The sequence below is a fragment of the Anopheles gambiae genome, chromosome 3, assembly GCF_943734735.2.
Source record: "Anopheles gambiae chromosome 3, idAnoGambNW_F1_1, whole genome shotgun sequence".
In the NCBI taxonomy this organism is placed as follows: domain Eukaryota; kingdom Metazoa; phylum Arthropoda; class Insecta; order Diptera; family Culicidae; genus Anopheles; species Anopheles gambiae.
In genome coordinates this window covers 43,164,645-43,191,699 of record NC_064602.1, presented here as the reverse complement: position 1 = coordinate 43,191,699, position 27,055 = coordinate 43,164,645, and the positions used below count along the sequence as shown (strand labels likewise).

General features: G+C 42.4%; 1 protein-coding gene across 3 annotated transcripts in view; it reads left to right on the top strand.

Moving 5' to 3' along the window:
- The window catches only part of LOC3292067 (ATP-binding cassette sub-family C member Sur), an 85,504-nt gene extending 58,748 nt beyond the window's left edge, over window positions 1–26,756 (top strand). For 2 of the 3 annotated variants that reach the window (XM_061655317.1, XM_061655318.1), the window contains 15 exons: window positions 5,142–5,403; window positions 5,989–6,126; window positions 6,461–6,597; window positions 7,053–7,152; window positions 9,717–10,186; window positions 10,359–10,616; window positions 10,715–10,803; window positions 19,094–19,368; window positions 19,545–19,766; window positions 20,107–20,264; window positions 22,791–23,284; window positions 24,002–24,129; window positions 25,614–25,905; window positions 26,035–26,231; window positions 26,320–26,756. In XM_061655317.1, coding sequence (XP_061511301.1) covers window positions 5,142–5,403; window positions 5,989–6,126; window positions 6,461–6,597; window positions 7,053–7,152; window positions 9,717–10,186; window positions 10,359–10,616; window positions 10,715–10,803; window positions 19,094–19,368; window positions 19,545–19,766; window positions 20,107–20,264; window positions 22,791–23,284; window positions 24,002–24,129; window positions 25,614–25,905; window positions 26,035–26,231; window positions 26,320–26,499 — 3,400 coding nt within the window. In that variant the 3' untranslated portion in view covers window positions 26,500–26,756. The remainder of the gene's footprint in view (window positions 1–5,141; window positions 5,404–5,988; window positions 6,127–6,460; window positions 6,598–7,052; window positions 7,153–9,716; window positions 10,187–10,358; window positions 10,617–10,714; window positions 10,804–19,093; window positions 19,369–19,544; window positions 19,767–20,106; window positions 20,265–22,790; window positions 23,285–24,001; window positions 24,130–25,613; window positions 25,906–26,034; window positions 26,232–26,319) is intronic. The other variant, XM_061655319.1, reaches the window with a different exon arrangement.
- The last annotated feature ends 299 nt before the right edge of the window (window positions 26,757–27,055 follow it).

The following is a 27,055-nucleotide window of genomic DNA, read 5'->3' as shown; positions in this document are numbered from 1 at the left end:
ACACTGCCGGCAGTCTATTCAAAGATTGACAATAGAGGACATTTTGAATAAAACAGTAATTATAAAAAAATATATCTTCTTTGGCCTGATCGAATTTTGTCAAGTACTACATAGTCGTATTAGAAGCAATACCAATATGTAACCACAAAATGCGAGAGATTCAGAATAAGAATGAGTAAAAAGCCAATACAAAACACAGTTTTAATAATGGGTAGCCATAAAAGTTGCACATAATGTTTTTATCTTCAACGATACTTGTTTCATATAATTTGGAAAACAGCTTGAACCTTATAAATTCCCAAATCCGTCTTGAATTGATTTTTTTGTTTGCCCCACTGCCCTATTTATCATCACTATTCTAATTACATTAATAATAAGCTAGACTAAAAGACATAAACTATCCTAACCCTTAAGAAACAAGCCTTCATACAAGTTGCTTACTATTATGTGAACGATCCTTAAGACATGGATATTCTTCTTCTTCTTCTATATAGCATAACGTCCTACGCGAATATGCCGGCCTATGTAAGCATTCGAGACTTAATGCATTACCACACATCCGGCTGTGTCAATCCTTGCTACGGGGAGACCATTCTAAGTTTGAACTCATGACGGGGATGTTATTGAGTCGTACGAGTTGACGATTGTACCACGATACCGCCCGATGGGATCAATATATGAAAGTGTATGGAGGCGATGGTGTCTGGTCTTATATTATTTTACCACTAATATTAGACATGAAAAAAATCAGCACTTTTTCCATCATTTTTGGCAATTGGTTAGTTGTGCTATAAAACATTGATTGGTTAAGCAAAACCTTACAATTACGATCTGATAGGTATAGTTGTCACGAAATTTCCTAGCACCACTTTGAAGGTAAAGATTTTTCTTAATAATTAAATAATTCAATATTTTATTCATTCACCTGTGTAAAACCGAAGCCAATTTTTCGATTTAATAAAGACAAGCAAAAAGGACGTGACAATGGTTTGAAAGCTAATTGGATTTTTTTACGATCCAAACGATCAACACAATCCGAGATTGTTTGAATTGAAAATTTATCTATAGAAACGTTTTTAGCTGTTTTCCACCAACATTCCCACTTTACCGTAAACGGGCTCGGGCACTATATCCCAGCCCTCTGCCGTTCATTGCACAGCGCATTAGTTTTTGCTGACAAGATAAAATAAAACCATACAAAGCCTCCATCACCTTTCGTAACAGTTGATCGACCTACATTTCCCGTAGGTCCCAGAAAAAAAAACTAGTATAAAGGTAGAATATTTACGTTATTCTTTTTGCTTGTCCAAGTCTTCCTCATCCACAACACAACTAAAGCGGATGTATAAATAAAAGTTAAGCCAATAAATTCGTCGGAAAATCAATTCATCCGAAATCCGGACCAGGAATGGGAAGGGCCAGGGTGAGCATAAATAAATGGGCTGGCTACTATCGCCGGATGGGAGCAAAACGTGTTCCGCACACGTTTTCCGAATCTCGCTCCCCGTCTGCTCCTTTTTTACGGTATTTATTGCAATGATTCGTTCCGCTTTCTCTACGTTTTATATTCTTTTTGTCCATGTTGAAAAAACGACCTTTTTTGTATGTGTGTGTATGTGTGTGTGTGTATGGCAACGGCTGAGAAGTGATTTTAACGAATGTTTATGGGGCACTTTTCCGGTGTAGGTGGATGTGATTTCGCGCACCGTTTGGTGACCGGCCGCGCTGACATTAATGCTATTTTATCGGAATAGTTTGATGCTTTGCATCCTGGCGGGGGTAGAAGGAGGAAGTGGGATACACCACAGGGGCGGAGGGATCCTTTTTTCGTGGTACGAAGGTTTAAATTAAAATGATAGTTCCCCGTTAACGTGCTCAAAAGCAAACAAGCACTGCGTAAACTGAAATGGGCAAGCTAAATGGCCGATGACGAACTGCACATACTCAAACACGCTTGATTTGGATCGTAGTAAATGAACAGCAACAAAAAGAGTCAAAAGAGCGGAAATGGTGTGTTGGTGAGCAAATTATCGTGTGCACTTCAACGTATGTCGAACGTACGCGTTACTACTGCTGCCCTCGTGATGCATGCATGCGTTCAATCAACCAATCGAATTGTGATCCTTCGTTCGTTTGTTGGATGAGCTTTATGATCCGATTTCCGGGAAAAGCAGATGCTTTACGAGCGTTGGCATTGGATTTATGTAGATTCACATTTGATCGATTCAGTGCTTTATCAAACGATGCATTTGATAAGGGAAAGGAGGCAATGTTTGATGGTTTCGGTATGACTTTTATTTAAATATTTACATGAAATGTATGTAATGTAACACTTAACGTGCAGAGCAATGCTTTTACGGAGCCGCATTTTTAAAGTGAAATCTATTGTATAGATCAAACCATATTTTAAGATACGTAAAAAAATCTTTGTACTTCTTTTTTCACTAACTTAACTACCGATATCTATGAATGTGAAAATTAACATCCGTTCGATACAGTATTTTACAAATTTGTTTGCTTTTCGTTTATTTCGTTCCGTTTCATTTCTTCCATGAAAAGCCTCGAAGAACCGTAAATCATAAGAATTTTGGAAGCAATTGCTATAGGAATCATTCTAACTTAATCAATGAAACGTTTTAGTGTGGTGTGTGTGGCTTTAATAAACATTTTTTAAAGTAAATTTGACATTTTACGGGGTGCCAACGCTGCATGCAAACATTATTTCTAGTGTGTTTTTTTTAGACAAATCACATTTAAACAAACGTAGAATCGCTTTGTACTTTTTAATGTTAGCTCATTCACGTTAGTTTTAGCAAGCTTATAATTTTTAATCGATGAAAGTTATAAACAGTGTAAAGCAGTGTTTTTCATATAATTTAATTCAACTTTAATTTAAATTCAATTAAAAGTTTCATTCAATTCACACTATGATAAATTAAAATAGTATTTTTTGCAATAATCTAGAATTTACCATATCAATCAAGATTTTTTAGTCCAGAATATTAAAATAACATGTTTTACACCATTTAAGGAAATTACTTGCATATATTGATGAGATATTTTCAATTTTGCTGGAACATTCCTCAAAACAGCTGCGAAATAAAAATAGCACCATCGTTAAAAAATTATATTATTTTCTGGGATTTCGTTTAAATTATGAATCATTTTCGAGCATTCGACATTCAGAAAATTAGTGTTACTCAAAAAGAAGCACAATAAATGTTACATTTTTTTCGTTCGATTTGCATCATTGGTCTGATTGCAGCATCTGGCGTATGAAAAAAAAGTGAAATGGAAAAATTAATATCGTAGAAGCAGTGGCGAGTTTACAGTGTTGGGGGCCCCAAGCAGTAAGAATTGTTGAAGCTCCATGATTATGGGGGGGGATACCTGGAATCCGTCTTGGATTATGTTTGAACATAAATTTTGTTGCTCCCAGAAGGGGGGGGGGGGGGGGAGGGGGTGCATAGGGTTCGTCTAGCACCATCACCCATGGGCGCCTTTTTGCTAACACAGTGCCATATTCTATCAACTGTTATAGATAATGGTCTAAAGATTCGTGGGGCCCCTCATTGACGGGGCACCCTGCAATTGCTTACTTTGCTTACCGTTAAAATCGCCACTGCGTAGAAGTATTTATTCCCCACTACGACCATGAAGACGATTCAAGTATCTTTTAAACAGATTTTTTAGTTGGCAGAATAATCAAAAATATTGAAAAAGACATTACTCTGAGCAAACACAAAGTCTCACGAATGTACTAGGAATTAACTTTTTACATTTATAAGATCATCAATAAATGATCAGCATCTAAAACACATGGCTCCGTGGTAATGAATTAAGTCTCGAAAGCCTGTATAGGAAGGCATGTCCGCGTAGGACGTGACGCCAAATAGAAGAAGTAGAGAAGTAATATTGTTATTTATCTAACAATCTACTATGACAAAAAAATAAAAAATATTTTCAAAGTTTGTATAGGCTAAAGTATAGATAAATGAATAAATAAATAAATAGATGAATAAATAAATAAATAAATAAATAAATAAATAAATAAATAAATAAATAAATAAATAAATAAATAAATAAATAAATAAATATTCATTCACCTCACTCATTTGGTTAGTGCTCTCTGACGAAACCTCAGAAAAGCAAATAAAAGTCCAAACCGAATAACGTTTTATTCAATGCATGATAGAAAACACAACGCTTGGTATCTTTTTCGTTGTTGCAGACAGAAACGAAGCATTTGATCAAGTGCAAACAATCAGTGACAATTCTTATTCGCTGAACATATAGTAGCTGTGCCTGGTGTGCCTGGTTGGTACGGCACATTGAATTGCGCTCATCTCTTACCACCCCCAGGGAGAGCGGACCTGAAAACGGTTGTTAATCGAATCCGTTTCGCTGGTTTGCCGTCCGTATGTCCGTACTGTTTGGACTGTATTGCAATAGATGAAGAAACGGGTGTGTGTGTGTGTGCATTGCATCATTGGAATGCCCTGTCGTGTTCGTTCCGATCTCGAACCTGGCATTAGGGCAGTAGCAGCATTGTTTGGTAAGTTAATTCGTTGCAATCCCTTACTTTCGAACGGAGGAATGGAAAAGAGCAGCACATGATTTACATTTACTGCTTATTTGCCTTAGTAACATTTAAAGTAATGTTTCGAAGCAACCTAAGCTTCATCTCCGATTCGTTCTAAATCTAAAACCAAACGCATAAAGCCATCTCTAGTGAGCACAGAGTTCCCTTGGAAATGTACAAGATCGTCCATAACGGCACCGTCCCATCCATTCCGGCTTGATTGAGAGTTTCGTTCAATGGTGTGACAGACCGTAATTGGGTGTTTGTGTGTCTCGCAATAGACTCCGGCGTTCTAAGTCAACCTGTCGAAAGCAGTGCGCTGCAGTTAGAGTCAAGTCAGGTCGTCGAATGTTAGGAGAAAAAAAGCATGTACACCGTTTATGTTCTATGCGTTTTAACTTGTTCCCCTCGGTTTGTTCGGCTGTTTGTTTTGTCAACGAAACCGTGCGGAGGTAAAAGGTGCATTGCACTTGCAGCCACCAACAGTTGTCATGTTTCTGTTTGTTCTCTCACTCACGATCCGTTTTTCCGTTTCGGGGTGGGTTGTTTTTTGTTTCAGATACTCATCGATTGCGTACGTTCCGCAGAAACCGTGGCTACAGAACGCCACCATCCGGGAGAACGTCCTGTTCGGCGAGAGCTTCCGGCCGAAACGGTACGACCGGGTGCTGCGGGCCTGTGCACTGAAGCCGGACCTCGACCTGATGCCTGCCGGCGATGGGACGGAAATTGGCGAACGTGGCCTGAAACTGTCCGGCGGTCAGCGGCAGCGTATCGCCATCGCCCGGGCCCTCTACTCGTCGGCCAACGTCGTAATATTGGTAAGTGTATGTGCGTTGTGGGCGGTGGAGGGGTTTTTCGTGTTTTGTTTTATTTATTCGACGCTTTGATTTGATTGTGCTCGGGAGAAAGTTAATTGGTTTTAGATTTTTTTTAATTTTAAATGTCTTTTTCAAATGTGTTTTGTTTCAACAATATAGTTGTATCGGTTATGATTTTTGAATCAATATTTTTTCTTGGCTATGTATATTTTTTACATTCTATTTCTCTACTATAATTACAGACAATAGAGAAGTGTCTTCTGTTCAAAGTTTTCATTTTTTTGAACAACAAATAGTACTACTACATCAATACATTTTATTTCATTTGTTTAGATAAGTTTAAACTATTTTGTTCATTTATTTATCATTATACGTGTCTGCATTAATGAATCTTCATTGCATCATTTTTGTGTGTAACTAAGTTGCTGTTAGAGGTAACCATATTTTATATTAAGTTAGGAGTTTAGTATTTTATAAGGTTTGCATTTTATTTTGCTGTTAAGCTATGTTTTCAATCTGTTTCCACAATACCAATGCCCTGACTCGGTACTAACTGATTGAGCGTGATTCTTTTATCCTTCCCAGGATGATCCATTGTCCGCCCTAGACAACGAGGTCGCCATGGACGTTTTCGAGAACGGTGTCCACCGGATGCTGGCACGCCAAAAGCGAACCATCATCCTGGTCACCCAGAAGGTGCAGCTGGTACATCGAGCGGACAATGTAAGTCAACCCGCCACCCTGGTGTGTGGGCACCATCATGGCCGCATCCCGGTAGAGTGATAGACGTCCGGGAAAAAGTGGGTTTTGCCGGGTTCCGCTTCCTAGCAGTGAACGTTTAATGGCTTTCTGGTTTCTTGGTTTGCTTTTTTGTTACTTCTCTCCTTTTCGCTCTCACTTCCTCCTCTCCTCCCCCGGCACTGCGGCACTTCGCGGACATTCCATTAACTAAACCGTTTGGATTTTCGGCCGGCACGGATGATTGGACGACATCAACTGGCGGACGATTCGTGCAAAACGCTGCTGCTACTGCACCATTCAACCATCGTGCTACCAGATCGTGGTGATGGAGGGAGGCACGGTCAGTGCAACAGGTTCGCTAACGGAAATCGAGAACAATTATCCGCACATCCTGCGGGAGTGGAATGCAATTATTGCAAAGGAGCAGCAACAGTCGAGCGAAGCACAATCGAGGTAATTAGAAGAACTATTTGCTGCAAATCGTTGCTGCACACCCAACGTCACACAGAGTCCACAGGACCGGTATCCCGGGAAAGCGACTCACATTTTCTCGTTCTCGCTATCTGCCGTCTTTGACCATATCGGGCACGGTATTTGGTAAAACCTAAGCATGCAGCGTTCCGGTGTTTGGGGCGCTTTTTCTTGTTTTAATCAGTGGCTATTTACCCGACAAAATACCATGCGCAACAGGAGTGCAGTTGTTGACGATTGCACTGCAGGCTGCTTCCATCTTGGAGTGGGAGGAGACTGACGTGCCATTTCCGCCCCAAGCTCTGTGGTTAATGATCGTTCTGTTTTCTTTTTGCTTTGTTTTACTCCCCCATCGGTGGGTGTTTATTTTTCATCCAATTTGCTGGCCCAAACCTGTGTTGCGGCATTGAACAACCTTCGTGAACGACACTTTAAAGCCCGGGACGGACGGCACGGGAACGATGGAAGCTGTTCAAAAACATCTCTCGAATTAGCTTTCAGCGGAATCATGCAACCGAGGAGAACGATTTCATGGAGGTAAGTGTTACTATGGTTGATTTTTATCATTACGCTCGCACAGTTATTTAAATTTAATATTTTACAGAGGGATTAAAAACCCAATATGTAAAGAATTTCTTTGGAATTATCAGCATTTGGATAATCAACGTTCTAGTGATATTGCCAAATAGGCCGTCTCGAAGAAAAAAAAATCAATTTTAGCTTATTACTAGAATTAATTAACTTTACGGACAATCTGCGCATAAATGACCAAATCTTTAAACACAGTAAGAGCCATCAACAGCTCGCATGTTGTACTTTGCATAACACTCTGGGCGCTTCGTGGATCATTTTCAATTATTTAGTAAGATATCATAAAAACACAGCTGAGGTCCACTTTCACTCGATCACTGAATGAGGCTTAATGAGTTGAGCTTACTTATGATTTAGTCATTTATGGGAAATTGAAAAAGTCTTCATAACACATTTTCACAACCAATACAACTGAGAACGCCTTAATTTATGCAAAGTGTACATCAGATGTGTCTTAATAACACATTTAAGCTCTATGTGGCTCATGTGTTGAGCCTTCGTTTTAAGATAAATATTGATCTTAGAGAAGAAAAAACGTTTTCTCACATCCACGAAGCTATGTTTGCTTGCGTCATAATATTCCTGGAAGTTTCCATTTGAGCCGGTTCCTTCCGCATGTTTCTCGGGTTTCTGCCACCGGCCCGGTACACTTCACTCAACCAGATAATCGTTCGCTTCGTTTGATTATGTTTTGTATACAGTAAGCACGCCGAACCCAGTCCAAGCAACCCACAGCCCGTTGCTGCTGCTGATGATGATTATTGGAAAGTTTGTAGATTTCACAGCCACTGCCCGGGTGAAACTTTTTGAGAATGTTCATTTAGCAGTGAAGTTAACTTTTTCCCGATAGTCGCTTCAGCCACCGATCGAACCAATTGTTCCGATTGCAAAACTCGACAGCAACAAAAATAAGACGGCAAAACCCGGCACCCCGGCTCTAATAAGGACGCAATCCCAATACAAATACGATTCTGCGGCTGAGCTAGTCGCTTCGAACGGCAAATTAATATGCTCAACCGAAAAGAAATAAAGAGATAAGTGGTGGCCGTGGTGGCGCAGGCCCCTGCCCGCAGTCTTGTCGATGGAAAACTTTTGAGCTGTGAAAAGTTTATGCCTCTCCCATTCTCCCCCGATCCTGCTCGTATACGTTGCCCGCTCATGTAAGCCCCAACTTTTGGCACTGTCTTTCTTCCAAACGCCAAACGATTAACCTCGAGAATGTTGGTGGTGACTAAATCGGGTGGTGCGGACCACTCCCCCTACTGCTGCTTTTTCGTTGCGGATGGAAAGTTTTATTTCGTTCCTTGGGGAAACAAATTCCGAAGAACGGATTCCGTGTGGGATTTTCGGTCCGAGAAGTCTCTTACACCATGTACCATGGTTACAGTGGCTGGAGATGGGTTGTTAGCTTGGTATTTGAGGAAAGAAGTAACAGTTCAGGGGTTGATGAAAGTAGCATCCCTATTTCTCGGATGGACAGGTAAGATTTCATAATTGTTCGTCAAGCTTGACCATCTAAAGAATGCTGTCTAATGCGTTCTGGGTCCGATGCTGGCAAGAAATTGAGCAAGCGATATTGTGGTTTAATGATAACTGGGGTGGAAAAGACCTGTGTTTTTGTGTTTAGTTTAGCATGTTTTCATTTTATATGTTTTTGATTCTTTAAGAAGAAATTTTCCTGTTTGTATTGTTCTGTTAGTATGAAAGTTTTCTAGTACTAAAAAATAAGCTTCTAACAGACAGCTGATTAAATTCTTGTAAATGGGAAAAGTATGTTTTTGATTTAAGTAAAACTTCTAACTATCGAAGGTAATGGTGGGCGCATCAGCTTTTACAAGACCGGAATTGAATGATTAGTTGGAGCGTTCAGCCCTAACAGGGGCTGATTATACAGCTTTATGATAAACCAAAATTAAGGTCTTTACCGGGCTGACCATGATTGAGCTGATTAACGTTTTAAAATAACTTTTTGTATGATTACGATTATATAATAGCGATACGATGCAAGCTGGATAAGATACACTCATATAAGAGAGAAATTTTGAAGAAGAATAACGAGGCCCCGAACATTTACTTTAGAGAATCTAAGATGGGAGGGTGTCCAAAAAGCCATCTAGGCAAGAGTTGTACCGTCTATCTCTAACAAATAGACTCACTTTCCTATTCTTAAAATATCCACAGCTGAAGCTCAGTCGTAGAAACTTTTCTTTGGTGACATACGTAATTAAATTAAATTTTGATTATTGTTTCAAGTAACTATATTTTTGATTACTTATGTTGCATTTAAGCAAATGTCTTCATAAACGACAATACATTTTAGTACTCAACTGCTTGAGGGAGACTTTTGGAAAATGATATTGTTTATCAGATCTCTTGTGATAAAAATTTTAAACGTATCATGCTATAAAGCTAGCTAACTAGCGATATTTATAACGAAATAAACTTTACGATCAAAACGGAGCTACCAGACCAACCATTCATTCCTTTCCCGCCTATTTTCCCCTTTGCAGCGCACATTTTACTTCCCCCGGACGATGGCAAACCGGGCCCTGTTTGGATCACGCTTCTCGGCGCACGATTTTCCGCTGCCGATCGAAGACTGTCACGAACCAAACGTTGCCCTGCGCCGGCACTACTCCAACCGGCTGCGGAAGGATTCACCCCCGTCGTCAACGGCCGTCGTCTTGCGCCGTCCTCCACTCGGACAAATCGAACATCCTCCCGGCACCGGACATCAGAGTGTGTTTCGTGCGTTGTCCCTGCAGCTGGGCACGAACGCAACGACTAGCAGCAGCACGGTGAACCAACGGCAGCAGCGGCAACCTGCGGTCGTCGTACGTCACATTTCATTCCCAACCACGCTGACCAGCTCGGGTGCGCTTGATGATGATACGCTGTACCGGAAGCGGCTCAACCAGGGCGGTACGGCGGCTCATCCGGGACAGCTGGCTTCTGCCGGCGCCCTGTCCGGACAGCGAAGGTACGGGGGCTGATGCGTACGGCATTTGTGCTGCCTTGTGGGCTTTGTGGGAAGTTTTGTTCCCGCTCATCGAATCGTGGGAATTCTTTCAACTGCTCTACGCCATCACTGACGTTCCCATAATGTGGGGTGGAGGGTTATTTCTCCATGCTCTTTTTGTTCCCTCTCTTAGAATGCTTGCCAGCACGGACGACACGGGGATGGACGGCATCGAGCCGAACCGGACAGGTGTGCTGCTGTACGGCCAGAATGAGGGCAGAAATAGTTGTGAGGATTTGAAGCGTAGCTCGATTGGATTCCGCATTCCAGAGTTCCTGCGAAGGATGTCACTGCGTGGCCGCCGGTTTTCGAACCCGACCGAGTTCGGCCGACCGTACCGGGAGCGGGAGGATGGCTCGCGAAAGTCATCACGCAAGACCAGTTCGCTAAAGTCGGTATGCATTCGCTGTGGATGGAGTGCCAGTTTTTTCCTAACCTTGGCCGTGCGTTATGCGTGCTCGTTTGTTCTTTTCATTTTCCGCCGTATAGAAGCATTCCGAAGGAGCGACATTATTCGATCAAACGATTGCTTTCGACGATTTCGCGCCAAAGCGAGGATACGGAGGAATCTTCCGTTGGTAAGTGAACTGGTGAACTTTACAGCACGGTGGAATGCATGGGCTGGTTTTGATAATGGTAGCAATGTGGGTATTGAATAGTGATATAGAAAAAAAGGTAAAGACAACGCGTCAATTGATCACAATTTTAACTCGCAGAACTTACATATATGGCGTTGTTTATAAGTGAATAATGGGCCTCATCGCGAACGAAAGTCGATAACGGAGTGGATAATTTAGCCGATCGGTTAGCAAAATTCCAATGTTATCCAATTGCGTTTTCTCAATCAGAATCTTCGCTAACCGATCGGTTTGACAGTGGAGTGGAATGGTGTTTGCCGCCATAGCAACGTGGTTAAAAAGTCGAGCAGTGGAATATGCAGTTGAAAACTTCATATAAAAAAACCATTTCAGTCGGTTAGCCATATCTACTGCTCCACCCCAGTTGATATAACAGTGGAAAACTAAATAATATTAAAAACCATGTTTCACAGCTCGCAAAAAAGGATGTTTTATCGCTGTTTGAGTTATTTAAGATGTTTTATCACTCGATTTAGCTAAAATATTATTTTTTAGAAAATATAAATTTACCTGTTTTTTTAATAAATAATCAAAACACATAAATTTAGGTTTATAACAGGTATCTAGTTTTAATAGTTCAAGCTAAGAAATAAGAAACCAAAAAAAAATCCATTTCTGCTAATCCTTCTCTTTTATCCAACCTTATGTTATGGCCTTATGGCATGTTAGAATCGGTTCCGACACGTAAATGCAACGAGATTGGGAAGACCAGTAATATCACTAGGTACAAGAAATTATAAGCAACTCATATCCGTTGGAGCGGCGAGTTCCGGTCGGAATCGTTTGCGTTGTTTTGCACCTATCGAAGGTGTTGTGCCTACTTGTACCTTCCGGACTATCCCCAAAAACTCAGGGTCGCTTATGGAAGGGTACAGCCCGGGAGTGTTCGGATTGACACACACATCGCTATGTTCCACGCCTCCTGACAAACGTGTCACCCAATGAATTTTTTTGTTCATCCATTTAAACGAATATGTACACTTGAATAGCTTCTTTTCTGAATCACATATATTACAATTTTAACGTAGTTAAAAGTTAATTTAACGTTGTATTTAACGTAGTTTATCTTTATCAAATCTGACGCAATCATCATCGTACGTGTGGAAGCACACTCATTGTCGTATCAAGCTCGACAGTCTTCAGTGGACGGTCCTTGTTCAAGGCATGGAAACGATCGTCCCAGGTGTTGTGCAGGGAGAGGGGGTGGGGGGAGATTTCATCTCTTGGCTTTGAATCAAATACACTTTAATTTTTTTCTTGGGGAGTGGGGGGTATTGGTCGGAATCCCTCATATATGGGCCCCTGTAGTCTTTGAGTCTCTTCGTCCATGGAGCCTCTATCGTTCATGGAGGCCCGCGATGAGACTACTGTACACAGCAAATTTTCTCATCCTGCTTCAGTAAAGTTTTTTACTGAAACGGTTCAGTAATAGAATATTTTACTGATTTTCAGCATGAATGTCATGTTTTTACTGACTTTCAGCAAAATAATTTACTGAATTCGTTTCAGTAATACGCATTTTACTGAAAATCAGTAAAATAAGTGTCAAATAAGTCGTTTCACTGGATATCAGTAAAACAAATTACTGAAAATGCAGCAATTCATTCTGTCAAATCGACCTGTCAGTCAGAACATCAAAACAAAACAATACGGTACCTACTTGCTCGTGATGTGCGAAAAGTTGATTTTGTAGGCGCTTACAGGCACCCTGGTGAAATTTCAGGTGATATTTCGGCTTACGGGATTAATTTAACACAATTGGCAGCCGTGTTGGTGTGTAAAATGTTTGCTACAATCCACTGTGCTTGCTGAAATTGGGTGGTGTCTGTGAGCGCTTACTGAACCATCTACAATTGCGGCAGCAAAATACAGTATAAAAACTGTATAAAACAACACAAAACATGTATGAATATGTATTGAGGGACTGGCAATATCTGCGCATTAATAAAAACTCAATTTAAAATAAATAATTTGTCATTTTTTAATCGCTACCAACTACTGAAAAATCAGTAATATGAGAATGGCTTTACTGGGATTTCAGTAAACGAGCTGTCATTTTGGTGAGCACCGGACATTTCTGAATGATTCAGTAAACATTCTTTTTACTGAAAGGATTACTGAAACTTCAGTTAAAAAAAATTCAGTAAAATTTTACTGAAGTTCAGTAAAAAAAAGTTTTCTGTGTACACACCATATATGCTGGACTTTATATCCACGGAGCCTCCTGCGGCCAATCAGTCCGCTTACGGTTAAATCCGCAATTGCGGAGAGGGCGTAGTAGGTTTAAATTTAAGTGGCCAGATGACTTGGAGGAGTCAGTCATTAAGGCCAGGATAATAGACTGGCGAGGGCGAGAGACCGTAAGCGGTTTCGGACACTCCTTATTGCACGGAATAAGTGTACCGCGTTGTTTCAATATATTTTTGCACGAGGGCGTAAAATACGGACGTTCACGGATCCAACGTTCGCGGTGGCTGGTGTTGATGGACGCACATGGTATATGGCACAGGACAAGCGTCAGTGAAGGTGGCAAGCTCAGAAAGGATTCAAACCTCGTCCTCCAGTTCATACGATTTTGTTTCAACTAGACTTGTTCAGCCTACAACCCGTTTTACACTTTACCCGGATTGTTTGAATAGGCCTACAGTCAGTACTGTCTAAGGCCTGGTGTGGATTCTTCACTAGATGGTCCGTAAATAAGCAAAATTTACTATTTTATTCATTCCGCAAAACAACACCTCTAAATGTAAACAAAAGTGTGATTGACAGATAGGCAAAATCAATGGCTACTCGAATCGGAAAGAGTTATCCACCGGTGGAGAAATTATCCACCGGTGGAGAAAATTATCCACCGGTGGAAAATAAATTCCACCGGTGGATTCGAGCAAATTAACCGATCGGATAAATTTTATCGACTTTCGTTCGCGATGAGGCCCAATGTTCGGAAACTTTGAGATTATAATTGCGCAATGCAAACTAGGAGCCGTTTTATTTATAATCTTATTAAATTCAAGGACGTTGTTTGAAAATGAAACTGATTCCGAGTGTATTTAAATCATTAACACTTTGACCGCCGGCCTGACGTCACAGTTTTTCGCGTGAGCACGTAGCGCATGACAAGAGAGTGACAATTTCTCGTGCGATTATTATCACTCTTTTGTTTCATTGCAATAAGCGGCGTAGCACATGTCGTTCTCGTTCTCTTTATCCTACCTCATTCGTTCTCAAGAGCAAGGTCCTTGAAAGAGAACAGGTCGAAGCGTTTAGAGTAAATTGACAGAAAGCCATGGGAAAATTTTGACAGTTAAATTGAACATTGTTTATGTTTAGCGATGGACGTTGCTATGGAGCGAATGGAAGTTTTGTTCAGCATTTTGCACTCATTTCATTTTAGAATATTATAAGAAATAGAATCTAATTAAATATAACATGGCTGATTGAATCCATGGATCTCATTTATCATTCGTCGCCGGGTTATAAGTAAAGGACGGTATGCATATTGTATCAGTGTGTGTCGATTGGATGTTTCATTTTACTCTCGGTGTTTCATTGAAAGTAAATAGGACTTCTTTTACCCAGTTGGAACATGTTAAACTTTTCGTTTTCCCAGCAAGACCGTTGAAAACGGTAGTGGTTTGTGGTCACGGAATGGCAAACAATCAAAAAGATTATCAACGTTTCTGAACACAGAGTAGACTGCAATTACGCCTCCTTAATTCTCCAGAAGTGATTAACCACAAGAAATTTAACCAATATAATCTTCCTAATAGTAAATTCGTCCACTTTTCCGCGTTAACTATTAGCCGTTTGTTTGTAAACACTATTTCATGAAACTGTCAAAAGTGACCTGAAAATGGCAACCTAGCAACGGGCTTTGCATCGACCTGTTCTCCTTAATAGATCTTGCTCAAGAGAATCACTGAGCGTCAGATACAATTCGCTCATACAACTGTCAAATTTAGAAAACCGCGTATCTCCGAATCCGCGTGTAAGAGGTACCGTGTATCTCGGAGACCGCATGTACACAAGCGAGTACGGACAATGTCCCCCGGCCTTTACAGTATAACAATTTTTACTCAGCCAAAAGCCAAAGGTACGTTACCATGTTTTTGTGAGATTTTTTAAGTTATTTTTTCGGGTTTCCCAAATATTTTTTTTATTATTGGGCTCCTTTCCGATTTCATATCATAGGCTGAAAATTCAGCCTGTCAGCTGTTTGAATCTATCAGCTATCAAAGTGGGTTTAATATCAGGTGGGCTTATCCCAAGGTGTGTGTATTTCGAAGGCTGATTTTTATCGCTTCTGCTTCTGAATGAAGATTTTAAGAGTGTTTTGTGTATTCGTCATGCTACCAGAAAGCCTGTTTGAGAAAAAGTGTTCACCTACCCTGTCAAAACGTGAACTTCTAATTTGGTCATAAAAAAATAACCTATGAGACCACCTGGTACACTTAGACCACCTACATACACTTTGATCACCGACAAACCGACGTGACACTTCGAACAAAATGAGCTTCAAAAGTTGTCTCCTTATTTCAAATGAAAATACGTTAAACACTAGCGCCATCTCTATAATGATTCGCTTACTACACTGACACAGAGAAGAAACTGCTAAATCCCTGTTTTGTTTTTCTTCGCAAATTCTAATGCGTATTGTTTTATGTACTTCTCACATCTTTTGCATTGATTTGGAAACTTATAAAATGATTTTCCTGGGTGTTTTGTCCAATAATTCTCACAAAATCTTGCCTCACACTTCCTTCGTAATTTGTATTTAGAAAAGTTGTTTACATCGAAGCAGCAGTGAACAGAGCTTACTTTGACAGAAGTGATCGCCTCACTGGTAAATGACAGTACTTTCGTATGGGACACTTTTGTAACGCCAGTTTCACGTCGGTTTGTCGGTGCTTTGATTCTATATTCCGCCACCTGATCGCTTTAATGTACCTTGGGATGAATGAAAAAACTACCTTGTTTTGCCAGTTTTCGAGCAGGTCCTCGAATCTAATTCTAGCTTTGAGGCTAAAATAATCTAGGGTGAAAATCGCAGGCTAGTTTTGTAAGTGGTTTTGTATGAAGTGTTTACATGATATCAGCCTCAAACTGTCAGACTCCATATAAAAAAGCTGACTAGAATCGTGAAGGTCCCCATTATTTTTTTCAAAGCAGTATCGATTTTAGATGGCAGAAGTCACCATCAGCCAATGGCCAATCATAAAAAAGCAACAGGTTTGTAATTCAATTACAAATATTTCCAATGAAAAAGGCACGAATTGGAGAAACATTGGATAAGATTGTCAAAGTTAAAAACAGAGGTTTAAAAATCAAAACTAGAAAATTTTCCAAAAATTCATAAGAATTGATGATCGATTGCATGTTGCATGATTACTCATAGAAACTTGATCAATTTAGCAAGGAAGATATAAACATGCTGCGCACACACTCGAATGGATGACATGTTTTGCGTGATTTCTTTGTTTATTTTATTTTTTAATAAGTTACACAGCACTCAAAAATGAATTTTCGGGTTAGAATCAAGTGTTTGTTACCGAATTATGCCATTTTTCATCATTTTAGTCCAATCAAATTAATAAAATAGATACATTGATTTAGAAATACGTCCGAAACCGTTTACTATTTTTGTTATCGTGATTTAAACGTCAGCCATTTTGCATTTTTTTAAAGAATTCAAGTCAAAGACAGCTGTATCATAGATTACAATTTTTAATCTAATGTATTTCATTTTAAAATTGAATCTCAATAACATGTCGCATTCCATTCCTTTGGTAGCTTCGATTACACTAAAGAGCAAATCCAGTTAGCACAACAAAAGTCAAGCATTGTGTGTGGAAAACATTCTTGCATCCATGCGGGGCCATTCACTGCGCATCAAGTAGAAGTAAATGCAAGTAAATGCCCTTATTCCAAAATAAATATTCATTGAAGGTCTTTAAACCAGAAGCACTTATATCGTAATTACCTTGAGCAAACTGCTGAGGGAAGCGACAAATAAGGGTAAACCAAACAACTAGACTGTGCGCCTTGTTCGTAGAGCTTCTTGTTTTTCGCCCATTTTATGCTATTGACAGACTTCCGAAGGCGTACGAAAAACCATATCATGTGGTTAGTGCAAGATCCGTTGCCTTTTTTTATATTTCCCACCATCTTCTGTGCGCTGCCTGCACGATTATGCTTCCGTTTGGCATGCGTTCAGAGATTTGCGTGCTTCGCAAGACATTCCACTTGAAGCGCGAGCAGGAGCTACTACACTTACACTTCCAACTGGATTTCCGACACCGCGCTTCCGCGGACGCACTTGGCACAAGTGGATTTCATCGATTATGCATTCCCGGACGTGGTTTAAACACCAGATTGCAGTGTGGGTGCAACCCCTCCCTGCATCCTGTCTGCTTTTGACGATCTTGAAGTTGATTTCCGCGGGATTAGCTATGTCGGTGGGGCTGGGACGGGTGGCGGATATGCATGCGATTTCCGCGTCACGCCAACTGAGGAGGGCTGTGTGTTGTGCGGTGAAAGAAGTGTAACGTTCAATAATCCGATTTTGACATGCCTCGATTCTACGTTGGCATGCCGTTGCATTCGACGAAAAAAAAAAATGAAAAGAAGAAAAACGAAGTGAAAATAAAATGCAAGCGGGAATGTACGCCGGTTCGCTCGTACGCCAATCTGGCTGTCGCGACTGCCATCGGAGCGATAGAGTGCTTTAGCATAATCGAGCATTATGCTGCCAGATAAGAAAGGGGAAGACGTGGTAGAGGGAAAGGAGGATAGAAAAGGGGTCTCACTGACGCCGGGAATTGTTGCGGGCCATGCGGGATATTTCGGGGTCGCCAAGTGTACGCGATTGCATCATAAATTGGAACGTCACCAAGTTGTCGCAGCTAGTGCGAGCAAGCGAGTGAGGGATTTAGCGTTTTTGGTTGTTGTTTTTTTTTGTCCATTTTTATCCCGTCCCGTCTTCCCATTTGGCCTGAGAAATTTAGCACAAATAGGATAAAGTATGCGACAGAAAATTACCACCAGAGACTTACGCTCTCGAGTGCACGCTATTGCATTTAAGCGAAATGTCATTGTTGAACCAAACTGTCGGCAGTATGGGTGTATGTGTGTGAGTGTGTATGACGTCTATGTGTACTTATTCGCTGTGGTTCGCAGACAAAAGGGGAATTTTATAATTCACGAATCATGAGCATTGTGTTAAGTTGGTTCATAAGTTGGCGAGAGTCTTGCGATGCTGCAAACAGAGTTTTTGTGCCGTTTTGGTGCAACATGTGTTAGTACATTTTGGTGGATAAATATCAATGATTTCAAAATACTGTAACAGCTTTTATAGTTCAAATTTTATAAAAAGCACATTAATATCAACACATTATGCTCTGGATTATTTCATCCATCATACATATGGTGAAAATAATCATTACAGCAAAAAAATGAAAAAAAGTTTTGAAATATGGATAGCTTAGACTTAAATAATCTTCTAAAAATTGTACATACATGTAACTTAATACATGTATACACGATTACTTGAATTTGACAAATTTAATAATGATATTTTTTGCAAAGAATTTTCAGTCAGATTCATTAACTCTTCTTCTTCTTCTTTTTTGGCTCAACAACCGTTGTCGGTCAAGGCCTGCCTTTACCTCTTGTGGGTTTGGCTTTCAGTGACTAATTGATTTCCCCCCATAGCAGGATAGTCAATCCTACGTATGGCGGCACGGTCTATTTGGAGCTTGAACCCATGACGGGCATGTTGTTAAGTCGTACGAGTTGACGACTGTACTACGAGACCGGCCTAAACTCTACACTGTCAAAAAAGACAAAATTATGTTTTATGGGTTTTGATATTTGATATTTTATTAGTTCGATTCAATTCGATCATGTTCTATAGATAAATGATCAGAAAACTTTTGAGATTTATTAAAATAATCCCTAATTCTCCTTTTTTCGAGTGTGATAAACTGGCTGAGTACTAGAATATTTTTCGTATGATAACTTGCTTACACAATAACATGTCACATGTAGAAACAGTTAACACAAATTTTGAAACTGCTCAGTTAAGCTATAGACCACCCGAGCAATTTCTATCTCTTTAAACCTTGAGCGATTTGCAATCCTTTGACCCCACTGCGCAAACGAAGACCACCAATTCTGTACAACCATGCGAAAGCCTTGCACAAATCTTTCCGCTATTCTTCCCAACTTTCAGATTACGGCGAAGCCGAAGTGTCCAACCGATTGATCTACGACGACGAGCGCAAATACGGCCGCATTCCGGCCCGAATGTATTGGCTGTATCTGATATCGTGCGGTCCGCGCATGGTTGCCATCTTCTTCCTGAGCGCGCTGGCCCAGCAAGCGCTCAAAGTGTACACCGACTTCTGGCTGCAGGAGTGGACGGATCAAACAGCGACCATCTCGACCATTGTCGTCCCGACGAATGGCACGGTTGCCGATGCATCTTCGCCAACCAAACCGTTGGAGGTAACTGCTTGGTGCTTGGTGTAGTATCGTGCACACGATTGGCTAAATTTGACTGTCAATTTGCATACGAATTGGTCGGATGTGATGATGATTGTCGTCGCCTCATGTAGCGGGTGGTAATGGATTGTTCTTTCTTTTCGGTTTAAACACACTCCGGCACACACACACACACGCAGATACGGCGCCATTTCCACGCGTATGTCGCACTGTCCGCTGTGTGTATCGTACTGGCGGCCATCTCCGTACCGGCCGGACAGCGGGCGGGCAGCAACGCCCGGCGGAGGTTACATCGGGAGCTGATTGCATCGGTGCTGCAGAATTCCATCCATTTCTTCCAATCCGTACCGCTGGGGCGGATCATGAATCGGCTCAGCATCGACGTGGCCGTGGTGGATAAGGTAAGAGGTTGTTTCGGTCAAGATTGCCGTTCGATTGCAAAACCACGGGAACGCACGAACAGCAAGCAGGCAAGGATTGCAAATTGATCCATAAATCAGTGCTTGGTATGAACCCCGCTTCCTGGACCCTGGACCCTTTCTTCATCACTTCAAAGAACGACTCAATCTGCTGCTGCTACTCTACAGCTTCATTCTGTTCGTATTACACATGCACATTTAACTCGGTCTCTCCCTCTCTCTCTCTCTCTCTCTCTCTCTCTCTCTCTCTCTCTTTCTCTCTCTCTCTCTTTCTCTCTCTCTCTCTCTCGTTTGCTCTGGATCTTCATTTACCTATTCACAGAAAATCGCTGCAACAAGTCAAAAGCTGCTACAATTCATTCTGCTCTGCGTGTGTGCCGTGCTCATAAATAGTGTCGTGACGCCGTATTTCATCCTGTTAACAATACCAATTTGTGGCATTTACTACATGGTGCAAAAATTCTACCGTGCATCGTCCAGGTAAGTAGTATTAAAGGATTCATCGGCTGCGCTGCCTCCGGGGACCCATCTCGTACGTCGGTATTTCGTTGAGCGGGTTACCAAACATCTTCCCAGGCATGTCAGGATTGCGAAAGAGCTTGTTGGCTATGGTTGTTGTGGGATACAGTTTTAACAAACACTGCCTTCAAAGAAGCGTTCAGATTCGGACTAGGACAATTAATCTGTATGATTGGAGCCACAACCTCTGCGTGTTTGGGTTGGCTAATGGTTTGTCCTGGGAATACATTTTTATACATTCATGACCATTTGTTTCGTTTCTAAGGTCGTTGCATCGTTATGTTCTTAACGTTTGTACAAGGACACAATTGGGATACTTCAAAACATCTACCCATTTTTGGAGCCTTTCTCAAAAAACAAACAAACTTTATGCATATTATATGCAATAGCTACGACTTACGAATTCAAAACAATTGTACCCATCACTTAAAGTGCTCTTAATCTCACGTGCACGTAAACATATCCTCACCTGAAATACGCCAGCGACACAACTTTATAATCAGCAACTCGTTTGCAGCCGGGTTCTGTTTTCTGTTTTCTCAGCCCAGCACACAGTGTCGGTAACAACAGAGTGCAGAAATGAAGTTTCCCATCCGTTGACAACCAATTTATCGTATGTGAAACATTTACTTACCGAATGGGGAGGGTTACGCTACACACTTTGTCACGGTTGCACTTTGCCATCCCTTGGGGGAAGGGAGAAGGAGCACGCCGAGCTGCACATGTAACCGGTACACATACACACACATACGCGCGCGCTACTGACGTATCTTACCATCGTCCGGAAGCCCAGGCACCGGAAGACAGGTCGGGGGAGCAAAACACATAAGCAGAAAGCACAAATGCCGAAGCCAACGAACCTCCTCTTCCGGGCGAAGTTGGGCGAAGAGCTGAACTTCGGCCTGCATGTCTGTTGGGATAAAGTTCTACACACTCGAAATGCAATGAAAGGTGCAGAGTTATCTAATATCTAAACCTCTGAAGGACCCGCTGGGGGCAGTATCGGACGTGGAAGTGAGACCGAAGCTCGCTTTTTGATGCAACGCCGTTCTTTTCATTCCTACCCAAACGCATGGATGGTGTCGGTGCTGAAGTTTCCCGTTTGCTGAAGTCGTTGATTTATAATTTGTGAAGAAAATTCTCATGCAGTGTCGTGGTCCGATGCAACGGTGGTCCCCTGTGGTGGGGTGATATACAAATTTCCGGCTCAAAAGCTTGTTTAACTTTGGTGAAATTGATTACGGCACATGGACGGGGACGGTACGAAAATTGACAGTCAGGGAATTGGTTGGCGCTGAGTTGGCATAAATTTGTGTGCTCAGCGGCTGACTGATACGGCTGCGGTGGCTACGGTCTGTGCCGCGTCGTATGAATATCATCACATTTGATTGTTCCGGATGTACGGTTGTGGTGCTCGTGCTGCTTCTCTTGTTACGGTGTGTCAAGCGTAATTTCTCTCACTTGCAATAGAAAGTTGCCCTCTGGTGAAATAAGAACACCCCCTGTTCTTGGATTCAATCATAAGAGATCCAATCCTATGGACCGTGTGTGTGTGCGTGGCTCCTTGTGCTGAAAGGCAAAGGTGTAATGCAAAATTCCCCCACAGATAGGGCAAACTTTAGAAAAAGCTGTGACCCCATGCTCAGTTTGTTCTTGAAAAATAGTTAAACTTTAATCCTGCCGTACCGTGTTGGCCGTCATTGGAAGGTGTGGAGCAAAAAATGGTCTCTGTAAGACACTAACGATGTTGCAACGAAATGGAAAGCGAATGCAGTGTAGCTTCGAAGCAGTACGCCTGCACTGGATTATCGTGCAAGTGTGTCTGTCTCTGAGTGTGTGTGTGTCTCTTGCATTGCAGGAACAGAGACACCCAGGACACATAAGTGGTATCGTTAGGATGCTGCCACATGTTACGAGACATGATCTATGGTAGGTCGGTTCGGAGTACCGCACACCAGAACACGTGTTCGATGGTTGTCCCGAGTCAGCCTTTTCTGCAGCTGCTCGGTCCACCGACAATTACCAAAGAAAATCAGAAGATATGGGTGGCTATTGGGCTATAACCTTCGTTGCTCTAACGTTTGCTGCGTTCGACGCGTGACATGGGTTCCCTCCGGTAATGGCGTTTTGTAATTTTGAGCTCACCAGGAAGTGACGAGTTGAAGTTTGCACAAGTTTAGTGTGCTTGGGGTGCCTGTTTTTTTTTACAAACCGCTCTCGTGTAACGAAACGATAAAGATCTTCTTTGGTTTTGTAATATGTTTTTGCTGGTCAGAATGTATGGTCTTCTCGAGAACGACACAGGTTAGGAGCTTCCAAATTTGACCCATGTTTAATTAACTTTGATGAACTGGAATGCACAGTACGTGTGCGGTAGAAAAGGTATGGAGTGACAGAGTTTTTTTTATTGATGTAGGTGAAAAATGGTAAAAATAATTTAAGATTAAACAGATCTCCAATAACCAGACGCATCCTCTTTCCAACCAGGGAGCTGCAGCGCATCGAAAGCATGACCTATTCCCCGGTGCTGGCACACTTTTCCGAAACCATTGAGGGCGTTACGACGATCCGTGCCTTCGGCCAGGAAGCACGCTTTATGGAGGTTTTGTTTAAGCGCATGGAGGCGAACAACGTGGCTCAGCTGGCGCTGAACTGCAGCAATCGGTGGCTCGGCATCGCGCTGGACTATCTCGGTGCTATCATTGTGTTCGTCGCGATCCTGACAGCGCTGATTACGGCCAGCCTGCGACCACAGTCGACCAGCTCGTCGTTGATTGGGCTGGCGGTCAACTACGCGATGCTGGTGCCAATCTATCTGAACTGGGTTGTGAAGCTGTTCGCCGAGATGGAAATGTATGGCGGTGCGGTCGAGCGAATACAATCCTTCATCGAGTGCGATGTCCAGCGGCGCCGGCTGGACGGTGGTCTCCGGGGACGTTCGTCAAGAGTGGTGCAAGACACCGGTGTGGTGCCGTTTTCATGTAAGTCTCTTGGACTGGATTAAAATTGATTCCTTTCCGCAATTCCTCCTGCTCAGCGAGCGTTTGGCAGATGGATGTTACTGATGGAAGAATATCTACCGAGATGTTACTACGATGTTTAATCTTTGATGAGTTATTGTCTGTGGCGGTATGGTGTGGGGGCCTGATACGGTAGGAAAAAGGTCCCAATGCTTCATCGATGGTCATGTTGTGTCCGATTTATTATCGGACTGGTGCGTTTCGCATGATTGGTTTTATTCCCCAGTAACGGCTCCATTCACTGGCTGGTTCAAACAGTTCCGCACACAATCAAACTTCGATCAACTACAGCAATCTTCTATTATTTCTCTAAGATGACAGAAAATCACTGCAGCTTGTTACATGTTGCATGTTTTATGAAGATATTTACCGGTGACCGAGATGATGCCCGGAACGCAGACCTCACATACCAACGTTGGCTTTGTGCAAGTTCCGATCATCGACAGATTTATTCCCACGACACACCCTGTGCTTATCGATAACTTTCTCCGGCTCGGATATGCCACTAACGGAGGGTAGTTCAGCATTTCCATGGTGCATGCCGGAAGCAGAAGCACCAGGAATATCATTCAACTTTCAGCATCCGATCCGGTTCAAGAAATATCAGGAACTTCTTACAACTTACACATTCATATTTACCTCATTTTCTTTCTTCCACTATGCCTGTAATGATAAAAGATAAAACTGTCCCAATATCTTGGCCACTCCGGGGTGTCATCGTGTACGAGGGCGTCTCGCTGCGCTACGAAAATCAAAAGGAGAACATAATCACAAATTTGAATTTAACAATCCCGGCAGGTCAACGGGTAAGTGTGAGGGGATGGGGAGGGCGGGGGGAGTTGCGAAGCACGCAGGGCATAGCGTTAAACAAAACACTACACTCGCTTTCTCTCTTCTCACCGCCTTCTCGCTCGCGGGTTCTTTGATTCTATCGTTTGGCTGAAGGAGACAAGAACAACCGTTGTAACAAGGCTCTCGTCATCATTCCACCTCACAATGTCTCAAGTGGCATCCCTTTGCCCGCACGTACTTGTGCGCACCATCCGGCCCTGCCATCATCAACAACGTAGTACAATTAATTATTTAAATGACTACTTTTACATTACCCAGCGCGCAGCTTGGTACGCCACAGTCGAAGCGATGGAATGTGTTCCAATAGCTTTTGCAACCGTTGCTTTCGCGCTGGGGATAGGGAGTTGCCCAATGGACCTCGACCCAGGGATCGTACTTCATCGCCACAGTTAGGGAGCGGCGGGCGGCATGAGACTAGTAGCAATAGTTAGAAGGTGCCCCCGGACTCACAGGCTAATGGACTGCTCGGGTGCTTTGAATGCTAGCTTCCTTGCCCCGTTACCCTTTCAAGCTTCACTCTCAACCGACCGTTGCGGATGAATGTTTAGTAAGAAGCGATAGTTAAACATCCTGGTTGGTCGAAACAGTGGCTGGCCGAACCCCAACCAGGACGATGAGCGTGTGGATGAGAATGGTAGCAGAACGATACCGGGCGGTTGCAGAATGCCAATGGCATTCCTGCAGCAGCAGCAGCAGCAGCAGCATGGACAAAGTGTTGTCTAGCGCAAGGGTGCTAGGCGCAAGGAAGTGTAATTTCTGCAACAAAAGCGATGCAAAACAGAGAAATAGTAAATAAATGACTTCCATACGATACCAGCGTTGGTCCACCAGCGATGGTCCACCGGTTCCTTTTTCATGTAAACCCCGAGCAAAGGGGAATGGTTGGCCGATAGTTCCGAGAAACAATCGGTAGCGCTGCCGTAGTGTGAGATACTTAAGGTAGAACACCAGTACCACGAACAACAACACACATTCTTGTACAACCCGGGTGCGAAATTGATGACCAGGAATTAGTTCGTACACAAACCGGGCAACCCTTCCTGCTTCTTTTCCCTGTCCTGTTCTCGCCCTGTCAAAAAAGCGGTAGTTTGTGACAAATCTTGAAATTAAAAACTAGTTTGCCTCTGTCTCGTAACGGGCGAGTTTTGCCGGGGTAGAATATCTAGAGCAAGGGTGCAAACACTAACGAGCAACTAAAAACATTGCCAATACCATCAGTGGCACACTTTGCTTCTCGCACTCTCTGTCTGTGTCCCGTTGGGTGTTCTCGTTCTCGTAGCATACCAATCGCCACTGGACTGGCCTGTCAATGCTGACAATTCGAACGATTGTTTTCCATTTCCCGTTGGTGTCACGTTCGAATTCGATCCAATCACTTTTTCATTTCGTTACATTCTCTCCCTGTTACGCTCTGTTCCTTCTCTATCTCCATCTGAAGCTTGGCATCTGTGGACGCACTGGAAGTGGGAAATCATCGCTAGCGTTGGCCCTGTTCGGTGCGCTGGAAATTACGGCAGGTCGCATTCTGATCGATGACGTTGACATCGCCGGACTGCACACGGATGAGTTGCGTTCGCGGCTATCGATCATCCCGCAGGAGGTGATGCTGTTCGGTGGCAGCGTGCGGGAGAATCTCGATCCGAGGGGCCATTTTTCGGACCTAGAGCTGTGGAACTGTCTCGAGCTGGCGCAGCTTAAAAATGTCGTCATGTCTTTACCGGACGGATTGGGTAAGGGGTGAACAGAGAACGAGTCAAACAGAGATTTTCTCCTCTTCCGGATTTTTGTTGTTGTCAAACGTAATTGATATTAACATAATTTTACATGTACCGTGCCCTTACATGGATTTGTACCTGCAGACACGCAGATATCAGACGATAAGCATTATTTTAGCAGCGGCCAACGGCAACTGTTCTGTCTTGCAAGGGCCATACTGCGCGGTTCAGTTTGTCTGGTGCTGGACGAGGCAACGTCGTCGCTCGACACAGAAACGGAGAAGCTAGTCCTTCAGGCAGCGAAGAAAGCGTTCAAGGGACGGACGGTGATCACGATTGCTGTAAGGATGGATGGTTCTAGGGAAGGTTACGTTGGATTTAATTGCAATTAATGTGTTTTCTCCCTTACACTTTCGACACTATCGATAGCATCGGCTTCATTCGCTGGTGGACTACGAACGGGTTCTGGTGCTAGAGCAGGGCCGTATCGTTGAGGATGGATGTCCCCGGAAGCTAGCTGGTAAACCGGGTAGCAAATTTGGAACTATGCTGAAAGCAACGGATCACCAGCAGCACGCGATAGTGGAAGACGATGAAGCAAAACGGTAATGGATCGTACCCCGTGAGAGTGTAATTAATCGTCTCTCGTTGTAAGATGCATCCGAAGCGGTGTAGTTCAAGCAACGATTATACAGTGTGCCGATCGCGAAATGGATGCTGTAAACGGAATATATCGTTTGCCTCGGTGTTACCATAGACAGATTGTTGAAATTATAGCAAAAATGTACATTTTGATGATTAGAAATCGAACTCTAAAGTGATATGTAACTGATTAATCAATAAATTGGTGGTCCAATATAACAAAATTTGTAATGGATGAAATGTTTTGTTGTGAACTATTATTTGAATAAAATTCGAAATCATGACCCTGCATTCCACATCGCCATCACCAACGACCTTGGGATTTGATATTGGCATTCGGGTTTCATGAGTCTAATAAATAGGTTATATTTAACTCACTCCGCAATTATATTTTAGATAATTTCTGTATTCATTATCTACATTTTCTTTAAATATTTTTAATGCATTATTTTGTGCTAAAAGTTTTTTTTTTTGACAAAAAGCTTGATTTTTGTCTAAGAAAAGTAAAAAATACAATTTTATT